At 43.6% G+C, this 16,169-nt stretch overlaps 1 protein-coding gene across 6 annotated transcripts in view; it reads right to left on the bottom strand.

The window, feature by feature from the left end:
• Nucleotides 1-16,169, bottom strand: part of FAM81B (family with sequence similarity 81 member B) — a 122,182-nt gene that overhangs the window by 65,263 nt on the left and 40,750 nt on the right. For all 6 annotated transcript variants that reach the window (XM_070056479.1, XM_051854003.2, XM_017344607.3 and 3 more), the window contains exons 7-9: nucleotides 10,426-10,532; nucleotides 4,403-4,538; nucleotides 1,557-1,752 (exon numbers count right to left, since the gene is read on the bottom strand). In XM_070056479.1, the coding sequence (XP_069912580.1) occupies nucleotides 1,557-1,752; nucleotides 4,403-4,538; nucleotides 10,426-10,532 (439 nt within the window). The remainder of the gene's footprint in view (nucleotides 1-1,556; nucleotides 1,753-4,402; nucleotides 4,539-10,425; nucleotides 10,533-16,169) is intronic.

Below are 16,169 nucleotides of genomic sequence, written 5' to 3'. Positions count from 1 at the left end.
AACATATTGCATTAATGAAGTGATTCCAGGTTTCAAAAGAAATTTAAAATGCCTTTTTCTTTCTGCTTTGACTACTTGTTGGAGCTTTCCCCTTTTTTAAAAAAAAAAATCTTGTTACCAAATTGATGGTGAAGACCACAGTTGAGATTCTGAAAGTCCTCTGAAGTGACCTGCTTGAAGGATCTCAACAGCATAATCCACCTGCTGCCCACCGCCCACCCCCTGCCACGCTCCATGCCCTGGGGGTCTCCCCCACCCACTCCTGCACTGTCATCTCACACAGCCAGCCACTGGTGACCGCAGGCCCATTCCTGATGGGCTGAGGCCCTTCGCGTAGTTGTTTCTCAGTGTGTTTTTATGAAAGGCACAATGGAAGAAACCATCCAGTCCCCTTGACTGGAGCTCCCACTTAGTAAAAGGCAGAAACATACAGAGGATGGCTTCTGCTCCGGCTGCCCCCGAAGCTGTGCCCATGGAATGAGTAAAACCCAACCTCTGATAGCTATGCAGAAAGCAGGTCCCCTAATAGAAGGGCCAGTTAGGCTTGGGACATGGTTCCTGGCTATATTGATTTGAGGGGAGGTGGGGGTTGTGAGCGTCAGATTCCCATGCAGCCCATTAGACTGCTGTGCCAGGAACATCCGGCAGAAGGAGACCCTGACGTCTTCCCAAGGCACAACTTGGTAGGATTTACCCACGTTCCTAAGATCCAGAGGACAGAAAATGGATTGGGACTTTCTCTTATAAAGGGACCCCTCTGACTTCTGGTAATTCCTGCAGAACTGTGGCTCCAGGCAGATGGCTGCCGCACGGCGCCGATCCCACGTCCTGCCCTTTGACAAATTAGATGACGCTAGCTCAGCTCCGCACTGCGGCCGTCAGCCCCTTAAGAACAGCAGTCAGTGTGCCGGCCTCATCTTTCTTCTTCACTTCTAAAGGTCAAGTCTCCAGGCTGACATCTGTGCAGGTTCATTACCTGCAGCTCAATGAGAGAGCCGTTGGATGGAGGCCCCTAGTTTCATGATATACCCTCAAGGCAGGTCTCAGGAATGGCCAAAGGAATTTCCAAGTCTAGCCATCCTGTGGCTCTATGATTGCAGAGCGGAGAAAACCTCCCAGCAGTGACAGGCTTATGACATTGCTAGGTGCCAAGGAAGAAGGTTAACTTACTTCATCCCTTTCTATGCTGGCCTGGCAGGGGTGGGGTGGAGCACTTTTTTCTACCGAGAGCCATTTGGATATTTATAACCTCATTCGCGGGCCATAGAGTGTTACCAACTCAAATGTTAGTCTGCTATAGATGTACTGGATTTTGAGTCCCACCTGTGTTTGCCTTGGCAGGGCCCGACCAAATGATTTTGTGGGCCTTAGATGGCCCACGGGCCTGATGTTCCCCAGCTGTGTTACAGGCTATTTGGAAAAGCCCAATTAAATAAATAAGCAGCTCTCGCATGGCAAGGTTGATCCCTGGTCATTATCTCTTAGTAGAAAACTCTGAGGAGTCAGACAGCAAGGAGAGCTGCTCTTTGCTTCGTAACAAGACAGCGTCTGCTCACCTGACTGGTACTCGGTCTGCATTTTCTCCAATTCCTCCCAGATCTGCTTCTCCATGTGGGTCATCTTTTTGGACAACTTATTTTCTATGTGCTTGGCTTTGTTGAACTCTGCTTCCTGTTTCTGTGTGTTGATGAAATTCTCTAGTTTACTTGAAAGCTGCAGCAATTTTTCTTCCATTTTATTCTCAGATTTTTCCTAGGAAAGAGATGACGAGATAAAACTCTTGCAGAAAAGGATGCTCAGGTAGAGGGATGTTCCCACGGAGGGAATATGTGTTCCCATGTTCACGCTTTCATGGTCAGCTTGAAAATTCAAACCCACAATCCTTGCATCGAAAACTGTTCACAGCCGGTATCGCGACTCACTAGGCTAATCCTCTGCCTTGCAGTGCTGGCACACCGGGTTTTAGTCCCAGTCGGGGCGCCGGATTCTGTCCTGGTTGCCCCTTTTCCAGGCCAGCCCTCTGCTGTGTCCAGGGAGTGCAGTGGAGGATGGCCCAGGTGCTTGGGCCCTGCACCCCATGGGAGACCAGGAGAAGCACCTGGCTCCTGGCTTTGGATCAGCGCAGTGCGCCGGCCACAGCGCGCTGGCGGCGGCAGCCATTGAAGGGTGAACCAACGGCAAAAGGAAGACCTTTCTCTCTGTCTCTCTCTCTCACTGTCCACTCTGCCTGTCAAAAAACAACAACAACAACAACAACAACAAAAAACTTCACATATGTAAGAGGTAACCCTTGGTTTGAGCTTGTTTGCTTGTGGTTTCTGGAATGGTAGATGTTATGCGAGAAAAGGGCTGTGTTGCGTAAGGTGCTTTGAGGGGTTGGAATTTTAGTGTAGTGTTGGAGAAGATGGTTTAGATCCTGCTTTCCCCACGTTGCTTGGACGAACCCCTAAGTGTTAGAAGTTCTTAGTCCCTAGACGTATATACCTTCACGTGGACGCATTTTAGCCAGAGAGTGCCCCTGCACGCCACCTGTTTATCAAAATCACCTGGAATCAGGAATCAGGAATTCCCACTTCATTGGTCCATGACGGAGTTCAGGAACTGATATTTGAAAGGGCTCCAGGAGCCCCTTGGGCTGCTAGCATCCCATTTGCAGGGCCTGGGGTGGAGTCCTGTCTTGGCTCCCGACTCCAGCTTCCTGCTACTGCGTGTCCTGGGAGGCAGCAGCTGGGGCTCAAGTACAGGGCTCCTTTCACCCACGTGGGAGACCTCAACTGATTTCTTGTCTCCTGGTTTTGGCCTAATCCAGCCCAGGCTTTGCAGGCATTTGAGGGGTGAATCTCTTTCTGTGGGTCTCAAAAAAAAAAAAAAAAAATGAAAAGCTCTTTAAGAGTTTCTAACGTGCCCATAGAGTTTGGAAGCAGGACTGGGTGTGACTGGCAATTCTTTTTCCTTTGGCCCTGCCTGACTTAGGAATAATGACTGTCTTTCTCTGCCATGTTGTGGGGAGGCCCTGCCTGCAGAGGGCTCGAGGGCGTCTGGTGCTGCCTGTAACTGACAGGCCTGCCTGATTGAGGGGTGAAGGACTGGCAGGCCCGCTTGGCCGCCCCTCTGACAGCCCTTCTCTGACAGCCTCGCCTGTCTGCTTACAGTGGACTCCAGCTGGGTCTCCCGACCATATCAGCTGTTTGCCTACACAGGTCGGGGCTGGGGATGTGATTTCCTGAGCTGCCAGAAGCCCCTCTCCCTAAGTTCTAGAACCATCTTATTTGAATCACCTGCAGGGCTCGCAGTCCCTGACCACGCTGATGGCCGGCTGCTGTTCCCCGCCCCCTCCACTGGTTGCCCCGTGGGAGCTGCTGTGGGAAAAGGAAGCCCTGATGTAAACACATTTAATAGCCTCACTGCCAAAGCCTGGGGCTTATTTTACATGATCCAGTCTGGAAAAGGAGTTTTGGGAAACTTTTGCTCTACGAATGAACGGCTCTCCAGCAAGGTGGGGTGGCTGGTCGAAGCCCAAGTTGGCAAGCTGTTTGGTGCCTACACGTCGTCGCCCAGGGGGCTCGTCTAGATGCACCAACTCCAGGGGACGGAGGTAGGAATCCATGTCATTGAGCAAATCTTTGTGAGTTACTTTGGTCCAGGGAGAACACACTCTGAAATGGAGGTTTGCAGAGCTGGGGAGGGGCCAGGAGCGAGACCTCTGGGCTCCGCGTGAGTGTTAAAAAAGCATATTACCAAGCACAGTGGAGATCACTCTGCCTGCCTGTGACCTTGACCGCTCAGGATGTGGGGTGAATAGGCAGGCCGCTGCTTTAGTTCTGTAGTGAGCTGGGGATCCCTGCAAGCCAGGATGTACCGTTAACCCTCTACCTGTGTATCAGAACGCCCCCTTTCCCAGGGTGCACCTGTTTCATCCAGGACCTAGAAGGAGGGGTGTGAAATATTAAACTTCACTTGGAATTTATGTAGGGGTCAAAAAGCTTCCTGGTGGCTTCATGCAAGTGGAGGCAGCACCTCGTATGCCATAAAAGGGGCCAGCAGTGGGGGAGAGCTCTCCTCTGCTGACCGTGGCTGGAGGTGCTACTCAGGTTTTCTCTCTTTCTTCCCTCTCCCCCGACCCCTGCTCCCCCTGGGAAACCCACTGGTCCACTCATAACAGGTATATCTCCCTGTCGGGCAGCCCACACGGAAGCGTGAATGTGTGTTCACTTTCTCACCTTTTAAATAAGGTCTTGTTATGACTTTGTGCAGCTTATACCTGTCTCAACTTAGAGTGCTTATCTGTGTGTGGGACAAGAACCCGGAAAAAGGTGAGAATACACCCACGGCCGTCACAGCTGCTACCATCCGGGAGTGACGGGGCAGCTGGTGGCCCTAAGGACATCCCAGAACCCCTCACCTGTTTCTCCTGTAGAACCTTCAGGCATTCGTTTATATAGCACAGGTGGTCTTTTCTGTATTTGAGGAACTGGTTTTCGGTCCACTTTTGGTTGTTTGAAATTTCTTCATACAGATTACTTGAAAGTGAATTAAATCTGAAAATAAAACAGATTTGTTACGGTTTTAATACGTGAACGTAAACTTGAAACCAAAATTGAATGTTCGCAAAGTCTGTAGTTTTGAGCATGAGGAGGTTCCGTGCGCTTAGCATCACCTGTGTGAGAGGAGCAAGTTAAGTGCGAGGGGATTTCGAGACGTTTATAAAAAATGGAGTAGAAAGTAAGTTCATTTTTCATGCAGTTTTTTTGAAATCTGCACACAAGCGCTCTTCAGAAAGTTCATGGAAAATATGTATTATGAAAAAGCTATGCATGGATTTCAAAGTTTTCTTTGCACAAGAAAGCTTGTCTTTTCATTCCATTTTCCTTGCACTTCTTGAAGTATCCTTATATTTTCGCAGGTGATTTTCTCATAGTGAAGATGTGAATTTCAAATTCCCTTTTAGAAAAGGCAGAGGTAGGAATGGCCTCTAACCCTGCCCTTCCCCAACGAGGAAGGGCATTCTGGGCTCCTGTAGCATGATAGCAAAAACTATTAGAAGGGCAGGAACAATCCATGTTGTTTGTGATTGAAAGTATTCAGGCTTTGTTACAATATGTGGTACTTAAAGTTACCATGTTGTTTGTAGTTGAAAATTACCATGTTTGTGATTGAAAATATTCGGGCTTAGTTACAATATGTGGTACTTAAAATTATGGGGATGATTGCTCTGATGTTTTCAGGCAAGGTTAATTTAGTTTGTGCTATTTACCATCGCAAATTGCTTAACGTGAAATGGCCTATAGTGCACATACATACCTCTCCTGCTCCCTGAGACGGTGTTGGGATTAATCACTTGAAAAGAAGTTCTGTGAAATCATTTCCACTTTTAGTTAGACCCACGGCTCTCATCTAGGGGCAACTTTGTCCCTCCCAGGGGACACCGGCTAAGTTCTGGAGATAGTTTTGGTTGTCACATGTGGGAGGTGCTGCTGGCATCGAGTGGCCAGAGACCAGCGATGTCAGCAAACATGTCAGAGCGGGCAGGACAGCCCCGCCATGCGAGCTGGCCTGGTGGAAGGCACACAGTGTCCAGGCTGGGGAATCCAGATGTCGATGAAACCAAGGCATGGAAAAAGGAGGTTGGTTTTTCAGCAGTTCTTTAAGTGATAGTGAAACAGCTGAATTTGGACCTTCGTCTTTGCCAAGTCCTCACATTACTCTTGATATAGGGAGGGGCATTCTTTCACATGGATAGCATATCTTAATTCAGGTGAGTACCTGAACGTCGAAGAAGATGAAGTTGCTTTCTCTTCCTGGTCTTAATATAATCATGATTTGCAACAGCCTGATAGCTCCTGGATCTGACACATACACCCACCAACCCGTGCCTGGACCACCTCATTTTAGCCAATTATTTCCTCTAAACTGAACACTGGTCCTCAGCAAACCACTTGCTCTTGCCTTTACTTCAATTGGATTTGTGTTCAAACATCACGTGATCACAAAAGACTTTTAATTTAATGTCCTAAAAAAAGGAGCCTTTTTCCTCGCCTGACACCCCTTATTCTCTTCCCATACTTAACCTTTCTCCAAAAGTCTCCTCTCCATATGAGCTATACTAATTTGTGTGCCCTCGTCTGCACCAGCACTTAAAGCTCCATGAAAGCAAGAGTTTTGCCTTGCTCATGGCTGTGAACCATGTCTGGAAGAGAGTAAGTGCTCAATAAGCAGTTGTTGACGAAATGAACAAATGAGCCACTCTGTCCCATTAAATTGCTTCCATTAGGGCTCCTGGCAAATAGCAAAGAATACATTTATCAAGCTATGTAGAAACCTAGTTTGCTTCAGTTGTCAACTTCCTTTCCCTGTGTCCTGTGATATGTTAATTAATAGTAATGGGTCGAGGGAAGATTAAGTCCCAAGATAACCAAGAGATGGCTTGAAATTGAGAAGCTGGCATTCAGTCCTCACCCTTCCTGTGTAGATAAATAAGAGCATTTACTCTGTTGTCACTGATACAATATTAACATCCCTATGAAAGCCAACAAACCATTAACTGTGCCCATGTAATAGCTCTGCAAACGTATCTCAGTAATTGAAATACTGAAATTAAAACAAAGCCATAAAGAATGAATTACTACTTGTGATCCTTTTATTACAAGGTTTGCCTGAAATTGGAGGCTCAGTTTCTTGGGTACAATCAAAAGTCAGACTCTTCGTCTATTGGTAGTGTATTAAAACATAAAAGCCTTTTTTTTTTTTTTTTTTTTGTAACAGGCGGAGTTAGAGAGAGAAAGGTCTTCCTTCCGTTGGTTTACCCCCGAAATGGCTGCTACAGCCAGTGTGCTGCGCTGATCCAAAGCCAGGAGCCAGGTGCTTCCTCCTGGTCTCCCATGTGGGTGCAGGGCCCAAGCACTTGGGCCATCCTCCACTGCCTTCCTAGGCCACAGCAGAAAGCTGGACTGGAAGAGGAGCAACCGGGACAGAATCTGGCACCCCAACTGGGACTAGAACCCGGTGTGCCAGCACCACAGGCAGAGGATTAGCCTAGTGAGCCACAGCACTGGCCCATAAAAGCCTTTTAAGAAAGTATTCTCCTTGAAAGATAAGCATAAAATAAAGGTTTATGGGAATATTTTTCTTTGCTTAGACTTTTTACCTAACAAAAGGGACATGGTTTTCTCTAGTTCTGTTAATTATAGAGTTTCCAATTGAAATGTCAACATCTTAGATGACATTGACATTTTTGTTCCCAAATCTTCTATTTTGCTGAGTGTAGGTGTATTTCTATCAGATGTAGGTTGGTAAGTATATACATAGGTAGGTAGGTAGGTAGATGAAAGCTTTAGTGTTCCTCTAAGTGCAGAAATCAGGCTTCAGTATTGGCCAGAGAGCTCACTAGCTCTATATTAACCATCACCCAGAGAGCTCACTAGTTCTATATTAATCATCACTTGTCTTAGAAGCCTTTTTATTTTTTAAGCGCTCAAATTCAGGCTATTGGTCATTTTCTTTTTTATTTAAGTTTGTATCCTGATGGAATCAGGTTAAAATCCTTCCCAAAGTCAGTTGTGAGGAAGGAAGTTATAGTGGGAATCTATAGCCCCAGCAAAGCCCAGGGCTAACAGTGGAGACAGTCTCATGGTCATGATTAACATACTTGACTGAGACGTAGCTCATCCAGTCTTACCAGTTATCTTGTGCCTCAAACCCAATTCTTGCATTCAACAATCATTTGAATGAACTTCTTATAAGAAGATGTGGAAGAGTTTCAATTCTTGGATACTGTTAAAATTAACAGGCTCTCAAGAATTTGGAGAGTGGCTTTGATCAAGTGTGAATGTGAAAGAATTAATGGCCTTTGAGCTGATGAACAGATGATCTCTCTCTCTCTCTCTCTCTGATTATATTTGGGAAAGGGCTGATGACAGACTTTGTGCTTTACTAACTTGGTGATTGAGTCTAAGATTTCAAATTTCATAGCAGAAGCAAGGAGTTAATTCCAAGAAACATTGTTACTTGGTAATTCCCAAATTGTACTTGAACTTAAATCCCAATACCTTCACAATCTGTCTCTTGGCCACCCAAGAAAATGCGATCTTTACCTTCCCTAAACTTCTGCAATGCAATTAGTTTGTTAGAAGATAGAATTGTGATCTCATGAACTGAATGAAAATGGCCTGAGTTTTGGAGCCAGACACATGCCAGCAGTGTGACTTTGGGCATATTACTGAATCTCTATGACTATAAATGTCCTCATCTTTAAGTAGCAAGGAGATCCTACAGAGCCAGCTGCATTGGTTAACTTGAGCAATTCAAGATTGATAGACATTTATCAATAAGTTATCAATAAGATATTTATCAATAACAACTACTACATTTACTACTTCTGCCTACTGCTATATCTCATTTAACGCAGTCTTAACTTTTATTTGAGTTCTGTTTAGCTTTTCACTGACTCATGTGGTTTCTTCCCAATTGTCTGAGGCTAGGATTATGTTTTGGATATTTCAAAATCCAACTTACATATTATAGGTGCTTAAAAAATCATTGCTGATTGGGTTCTATTTGTGTTTGAATGTGATGGGCACTGAATAAAAGATTAATGAAACATATCCCTGCCTTGAATAGTTTTTAAATTTTCTACTGTGGGAGCGTTTTCAAAGATGGGTGATAAGATTTAAGTCCATGCATTTGCTTATTTAACCACATTTTTCTCTTTAAATCACTGTCTCTTAATAGCATCAGCAGAAAGAACTCTCTGGGGATGACTGGCAGGTGCTGGCCTGCCAAACCCTTGTTAAAAGACGGTGGTATATCACGATGGCTGAGTCTCCAGCTATCTGAATACAAAATTGTTGACTTAGGACATTCCTTAATTGAATGCATAAGATTATTCTGGAAGGAAGAGGCTCAGTACTGGGGTCCAGTGTACATCTCTTCTGTCAGGTTAATAGTCAGTGCCAAAGACTCAAGAATTCACAAGAAAATCCCCAGATGATAATGTGGTTTCTAAGCTGAGTTTAAAACAAAAGTTTAGTTGACCACTAAGCTTGAATTTGTTCATGTTCAATTGCTTAATTAAACTGAACATTTGTTATTAAAATGCTTTTAATAACTCCTTTGTTCAGAAACAGGAAAGAAAAGCAAATTCTAAACCCAATCTACTATAAATTTTTTTAAAAGATTTAATTAATTTATTTGAAAGGCTGAGTTTTATAGAGAGGAAGAGATACACACAGAGACACAGAGAGGCCTTCCATCTGCTGGTTCACTCCCCAAATGGTCCCAGTGGCTAGGCCTGGACCAAGCAGAAGTCAGGAGCCAGGAGCCTCCTCCAGGTCTCCCATGTGGTTACAGGGGCCCAAGCACTTGGGTCATCATCTGTTGTCTTCCCAGGCTCATTACCAGGGAGCTGGATCAGAAGTGAAGCAGCTGGGACTCCAGCTAGTGCCCACATGGGATGTTGACTTTACCCACTGTGCCACAATGCTGGCCCCTCTACTTTAATTTTAAATTGACATATCACACAATTATAATGTTGGCATTGATTTGTATATGTTTTAAAGCTATTTGTTGGTCAAAGCCAATCTTGCTAAAAGCTAAAGATCCACCTACCAGATTAAAACATAAATGCTTGCTTTCTCTTTGAACAAAACACATTTGCAATACTTATCTCATTCGAGACGCTAAGATCCCTAATGTGAAGGAACCCTACACATTACTAAGAAAGTACTAAAAATCTCAACACAAAAATTGACCAAAGATACGAATAGGCCATTCATGGAAAAGCGAAGTCCAAGGGGGAAAGGAATGCAAACTGAAGCTGATGGTCTGAACCGAGACTCTGTGGGCGTGGCTTATAAGGAGGCATCATCTATGTGAGTAGAGCCTCTCTTTGCCTGCATGGAGCCCTAGGAACTGTGGTCGTTTAAACAAGGAAGCGAGATTCGAGAATAAGGGGTCAGTAATTTGGGTATGTGTACAGCCTTGTCTGTTTTACTTTCTCTGTAGAGTTAAGGGAAAGAGTTTTAGTTTAAGATGGGATAGAGACCAGTCTTAAGGGATAATGTAGAAAAGATCTTAAAAACCAAGGCTTGTACATCAAAATTGTTTGTAAAGATAGTTGATAATCTTGCAGAATCCATTTATATTTAACAGTGCTTGACATTGGGACATTTTAGTATACCACCGGTAATAAGTTAACATCACAATGAGCATGGCAATTCAGTTGACATTGTTCGAAGAATAACACTATTCATGTTTTTATTATGAATATTGTTTGTGTTGTTTTAGAATATTCTCAGTATCAGTTTGCTGCTTTCTTTCTTGGCCAGGTTGAAATTCCTGGGGTAGGTTTTTCTTTAATGCCAGTGCTATTGTGAGGCAAAACTCTTTGGAACACGTTGAACAGAATTCATAAATCTTGTGTTCACTTACTTGAATTCCACAAGGTCCATTTCGTGACGGAAATCTCCCTGGACCATCTTTACGTGTGCGATTTGCTCAGAACTGGAGGTCTCTATCTTCCCCAAGAGCTGCATTACCTAATGAAAACATGAGAGGGGGGATCTGTGTGTGAACAAAACCGCCAGCACTTAGAGGAACCGCCCTGTATTCCTAAAGGAGCCGGCGAGTACATTTCCACCTGCAGCGTGTCTGCGTTTGGAGGTGGGTGTTTCCCGGCGGGACTGACTCCCCATTGTGACTGCGCTATTTTCAGGAAAAGAATACCAGGGAATATTCCATTCTGCTGTCTATAATAATCTTTCAGATACCGTGCTACCTAATGATACAGCAAAGACACGATTGCCCTTAGTTTTGATTTGATTATTTCTTTTCTTGGTGCCTCCCCAGTTTCCATGTAAGCCACCAAATCCTGTCCCTGCTGAACCCCCAACACACATTGGGAGACTAGTAAGTGCTCAACAAACACTTTTTGGGTGTTCAAATGCACAGTTAGGGTCTGAGGTCACCATGCCCTGGGCTGGCGTGAGATTTGGCATCAGAGATTGCCAGAGGTTCTGGACGAGAGCACAAGTGATCCACAGTGAAATGACTTAGGGTCTAAAAAGATGGGAGGAAACCAGGTCCTGTTCTGGAATTTAAGGTTTGGAGTGCCTCTCACTGCTGAGGGCGCTAAGAATTAGGAATTAGGACTGGATTAAAACACAGATGCAGAGTCATATTGTATTTGTGCCTAAATTAATCACCGTCCCCAGGGGGATAAAACTACATGGCTGGCTTTGGCCAAACAGAACTCAGCTCCTGAAATGGAAAGAGGGGAGTGGGCATTTAATAAAGTCAGGTTTCTCCAAGAAAGGAAAGATGTTAATAACAGAAGGGTTTGACAGAGATGTTGGCCGGGCAACCAACAGCACCTGAATGGCTATTTGTAGGAGATACTCTGGCAACAGGCTAATGGCAAAGCTGTAGAAAAGAAATAAAATAATAGGCTATAATATATATCCCACAGAGTAAAGAAAGCAGACAGGGCAATATTAATGTTAGATGAAATGTTATTCAAGGCAAAAACATGTTAAAATGTTGGACGAAGGTGATCACTTTTATACATGAAGATACACAACAAGAAATAGCTTTGAAACTTTATATTAAAATAAAAAAACAGCATTTTAGGAAAAACTAACAGAGATGGTATATTAATTATTTTAAATGACTTTCATGTTCTTTCCTGGTCAAATATGTAATATATAAATAAGGATATAGAAAGGTATGAGACTATACATTTTATTTAATAGGTTTATATGTCAAGCCATATAACAGCAGTCTAATGCTCATGAAATTTGCAATAACTCAGGTAATTATGAAGGAAATCTCAAATTATTCCCAAGAACAAGAAAAGCACAGACCATATCTCTATGTTGAACTAAAACTAGAAATGATAAAGTATAAAGTCACTTGACTTTAAAAAATGCTTTCAATTCTAGTGTCTAATTCTAGTGTTTCACATGAAAATGCACCTCTCAGATCTTCAGCAAGGAGTGGAATTGACCAGGCATTTTGACCACTGTGCTCAAAATGACCATACGTCCAGACCACGTTTTGCGTGGGCTGTTCCCAGCCCGGGTCTGAGCAGTGGGCCTTTGCTGGGTGACTTTGGCTCAAGCGTCTTGATGCAACACTCTTAGAATGGCCACACCACCCTACACGCACCCGATCTTGTCTGGTCTTGGAAGCTTAGTGGGGTTGGGCCTACTTAGCACTTGGAGGGGAGAATGGCGCTGCAGTTCAGGGCCGCCCCTCCCTGCTGTCTTCACAGAACTCAGACCTGCATGACACTGGTAAGTCTCTCCTTGTCTCCTGGACCTCCCTCTACATCTTCCTCATAGACTTTTTCCTCATCCAATTCCTTTACGGCATTTGTTTGTTAAGGGATCTGGACTCATACAAACGTCAAAGAGTAAATCAACCCTACAATTGTGATTTATTTAGGAAATGATCATGAGAATGTTACCTACCAGAAGGGCACAACCAAATGTATACTCAGATAAATATGTAACATTATCTGTGTTCATAATTATGCAAGAAAGAATTCAGCTCCATGAACTGATGGTTTCACAAACTTAAAAAGAGAACAGCAAATCTCACCTAAATAAATGAATGAATGAATAAAGAAATAGACACAGTGTGGCTGGCAGAGTGACTACACAAACGTGTCCATCCCCAAGTGTCTGCAACCTATGAATAGGTTACATTTCCTGACAAAAGGGGTTTGTCGCTGTACTTTTAATTAAGATTGCCTACACACACACACACACACACACACACATATATATATATATATAAAGCAAATTATTCTGGATTATCTAAATGGGCTCAGCATAGTCACACAAGGCCTGAGAAGCAGAGACTTTTCCTAGGAGGAGTGGGAGGTGCACCAGCAGATGAGATCCGAATGATGTAGAGGATGACACGGACTTGACCGGCAGTGGCTAGACCGGCCCCATGGAAAACACGAGAGGCCGACAGGCAGGCTGCAGAGCAGAGAGCAGCCTCCAGCAGACAGCAGGGACCTCAGTCCTGCAACTGCAGGACACTGAGCTTGGCCAAAGTCTCGAATAAACCTGGGAGAGGACTCGGCTCCAGAGCCTGCCCAGAAAACCAACACCTGGGTTTCTGCCTTGTGAGACTAAGCAGCAGGTCTAGTCTAGCCCACCCAGACTTTGGACCCACAGAAACTGTCAGACAAGACATTTATGTTGTTCTATTTTTTCATTTACTTATTTTTAAAGATTTATTTATTTATTTTAAAGGAAGAGCTACAGAGAGGGAGAGACAGAGAGGTCTTCCATCTGCTGGTTCACTCCCAGATGGCTGCAGCGGCCAGAGCTGAGCCAATCCGAAGCTAGGAGCCCAGAGCTGCTGCTAGGTCTCCCATGTAGGTTCAGGGGTCCAAGCACTTGGGCCATCTTCCCCTGCCATTCCAGGCCATAGTAGAGACCTGGATCGGAAGTGGAGCAGCCAGGACTAGAACTGACGCCCATATGGGATGCCAGCATTGCAGGCAGCAGCTTTACCTGCCATGCCACAGTGCCGGCCTTTTGTTGTTTTAAACCACTATGTTTGGGGAAATTTGTTATGGAAAATCAGGGAATAAAACACAGAAAAAATATTGGAGTGATAAATCCAACGACTCGTTCTTTAAAAAGATAGTAGAGTTTGTCCTACAGTATGCATGAAGAAAAGAGAAAATGTGAATATTAAAAATTAGAGGTGGGAAAAGACAGCAGCTATGGATACCTGTGAACCAAATAAAATAGCAAAAACATTTCAAAGCTGCAATTATAATTGAAATGAAAGCTTTATAATTATACAGATTTTAACCAAACTCCTTCAATCTGAGACAGAAGTAAGCCAAAAAAAAAAAAAAGACTCAACCAGTAGGCCATTTCTTGTGTATGTGTGATCTAAACTTTACAGCTTAAAAATATAGAATACACATTCTTTTAGCACATGCACAAAAATTGACTATCCAATTACCAAAAAAAAAACCTTCAAAATATTCCAGAAACTAAAACTGATATACACAGAGACATTTATTCATAATAAGATAAAACTAAAAATGAATACCAGCATAACAAAGTCCTTAACTTGGGGAAAAAAACAACCAACTCTACTTAACTGTTCAATCTAAAGAAAAATTGGAGCTGGTGCTGCGGCATAGCTTTTGAGGCCGCAGCCTGCCATGTGGGCATCCCATATGGGCGCCGGGTTCTAGTCCCGGCTGCTCCACTTCAGATCCAGCTCTCTGCTATGGCCTGGGAAAGCAGTGGAAGATGGCCCAAGTGCTTGGGCCCCTGCACCATTGTGGGAGACCTGGAAGAGACTCCTGGCTCTAGGACCTGGTGAATGTGTGGAGCTTATGAACTGGGACTGTGGAAAAAAAAAAAAAAAAAAAAAAACTGAGGGTGTATGGGAGAACTCACGGTGTGGCTAAGACTTGAGTAGTCTCAGTGGGAGATGCCACAAGCTCCAGTGGCTCTGGATACCCAGTGAGAGACACTGCAGGGGAATCTGAGCTCACACTGAGGACTGCACAGATCCTTTGTGTGGTCCCTGGGACAGAGCAGATGAATATTATACCCACTGGGGCTAGCGCTCAGGCACTGATCGCCATCAAGGAGAATAGCTCAGCTGAGTGGAATTACTTCCCTTCTGGTTAAGAAAAAGAAAATTTACCCCGCCAAACCTGGGTATGTCACCTTAGGCACACCCTTAACCCTGAAGAACTGCACAGAGCTCTCTGGCCACATCAATAAACCTCCAGAGAGTCACTGAAAGCAGACAGTCCAATTGCAAATGCCAAATAACAAATACAACAACCGAGAAAACAAGAATAAGGAAGGCAACATGATGCTCCCAAAAGAACATGACACATCAATACAAGATTATGAAGATGATGAGGAAGAAGAAATGCTAGAAATGGAACTCAAAAAACGTATAATATTTTGAAGTAACCAAAAACAAATGCATGACTGAAATCCATGCAGGACATGAAAGAACATCTCTCTCAAGAAAATGAAATCTTAAGGAGGAATAAAAATGAAATGAGGAATTTAATAGAAAATGAAATTGAGACATTGAAGAGAAATCAAAATGAAATGAAGAATTCAATAGAACAAATAAAAAACACAGTTAAGAGCCTTAAAAACAGAATCAGTGAGGCAGAAGAGAGAATATCAGACTTGGAAAACAGAGCACAGGAACGTATACAGTCAAACCAAAGACAAGAAGAGGAAATTATAAATCTAAAAAATATTGTTGGAAATCTACAGGATACTATTAAACAAACATTTGGGTTCTAGGAGTTCCTGAAGGCATGGAGAGAGAGAGGAAGGATTAGAAGACCTTTTTAGTGAGATACTAGCAGAAAACTTCCCATCAAGGAGGCATGTACCAATGCCACCTTACTAGTCAAAGTGATCCGTTTCAGTTCATAATTGATCATAATGATAGAATTAAGTGTCAAAGGGATCACATAAACAGACTAATATCTGCTAATAATAACTGATAGATTCAAAAAGAGAATGATCCAACATGGGAAGCGGGATACACAGCAGACTCATAGAATGGCTGATGCCCTAAACAGCACTCTGGCCTCAGAATCAGCCCTTAACACATTCAGATGCAGCTAAAAAGCCCATGAGAGTTTCTTAGGCGTGGAAAGCCGAGACACTGTGGCAAAAACAAAAAAAAAATGACCTAAATGAAAGATCTCTGCGAGTGAGATCCCAGTGGAAAGAATGGGCCATCAAAGAAGGAGGTACCTTTCTCTGAAGGGAGGAGAGAACTTCCACTTTGATTATGGCCTTGTCTAAATAAGATTGGAGTTTGTGAATTCAAGAGGCTTCCATAGTCTTGGCAGCCCATGACGAGAGCCTCGGGTGATTACTGACGTCATAAATAAGAGTGTCAATTGTTAAATCAACAACAGAAGTCATTGTGCACTTACTCCCCATGTAGGATCTCTGTCCTTAATGTGTTGTACTATGCAAATTAATGGTAAAACTTGTACTCAAACAGTACTTTATACTTTGTGTGTCTGTGTGGGTGCAAACTGTTGAAATCTTTACTTAGTATATACTAAATTGATCTTCTGTATATAAACATAATTGAAAATGAACCTTCATGAAGAATGGGATGAGAGAGGGAGTGGAAGATGG

Source organism: Oryctolagus cuniculus, chromosome 14 (assembly GCF_964237555.1).
Source record: "Oryctolagus cuniculus chromosome 14, mOryCun1.1, whole genome shotgun sequence".
Lineage (NCBI taxonomy): Eukaryota > Metazoa > Chordata > Mammalia > Lagomorpha > Leporidae > Oryctolagus > Oryctolagus cuniculus.
The sequence above is the reverse complement of the archived record's forward strand: the minus strand, read 5'-3'. Positions and strand labels throughout refer to the sequence as shown.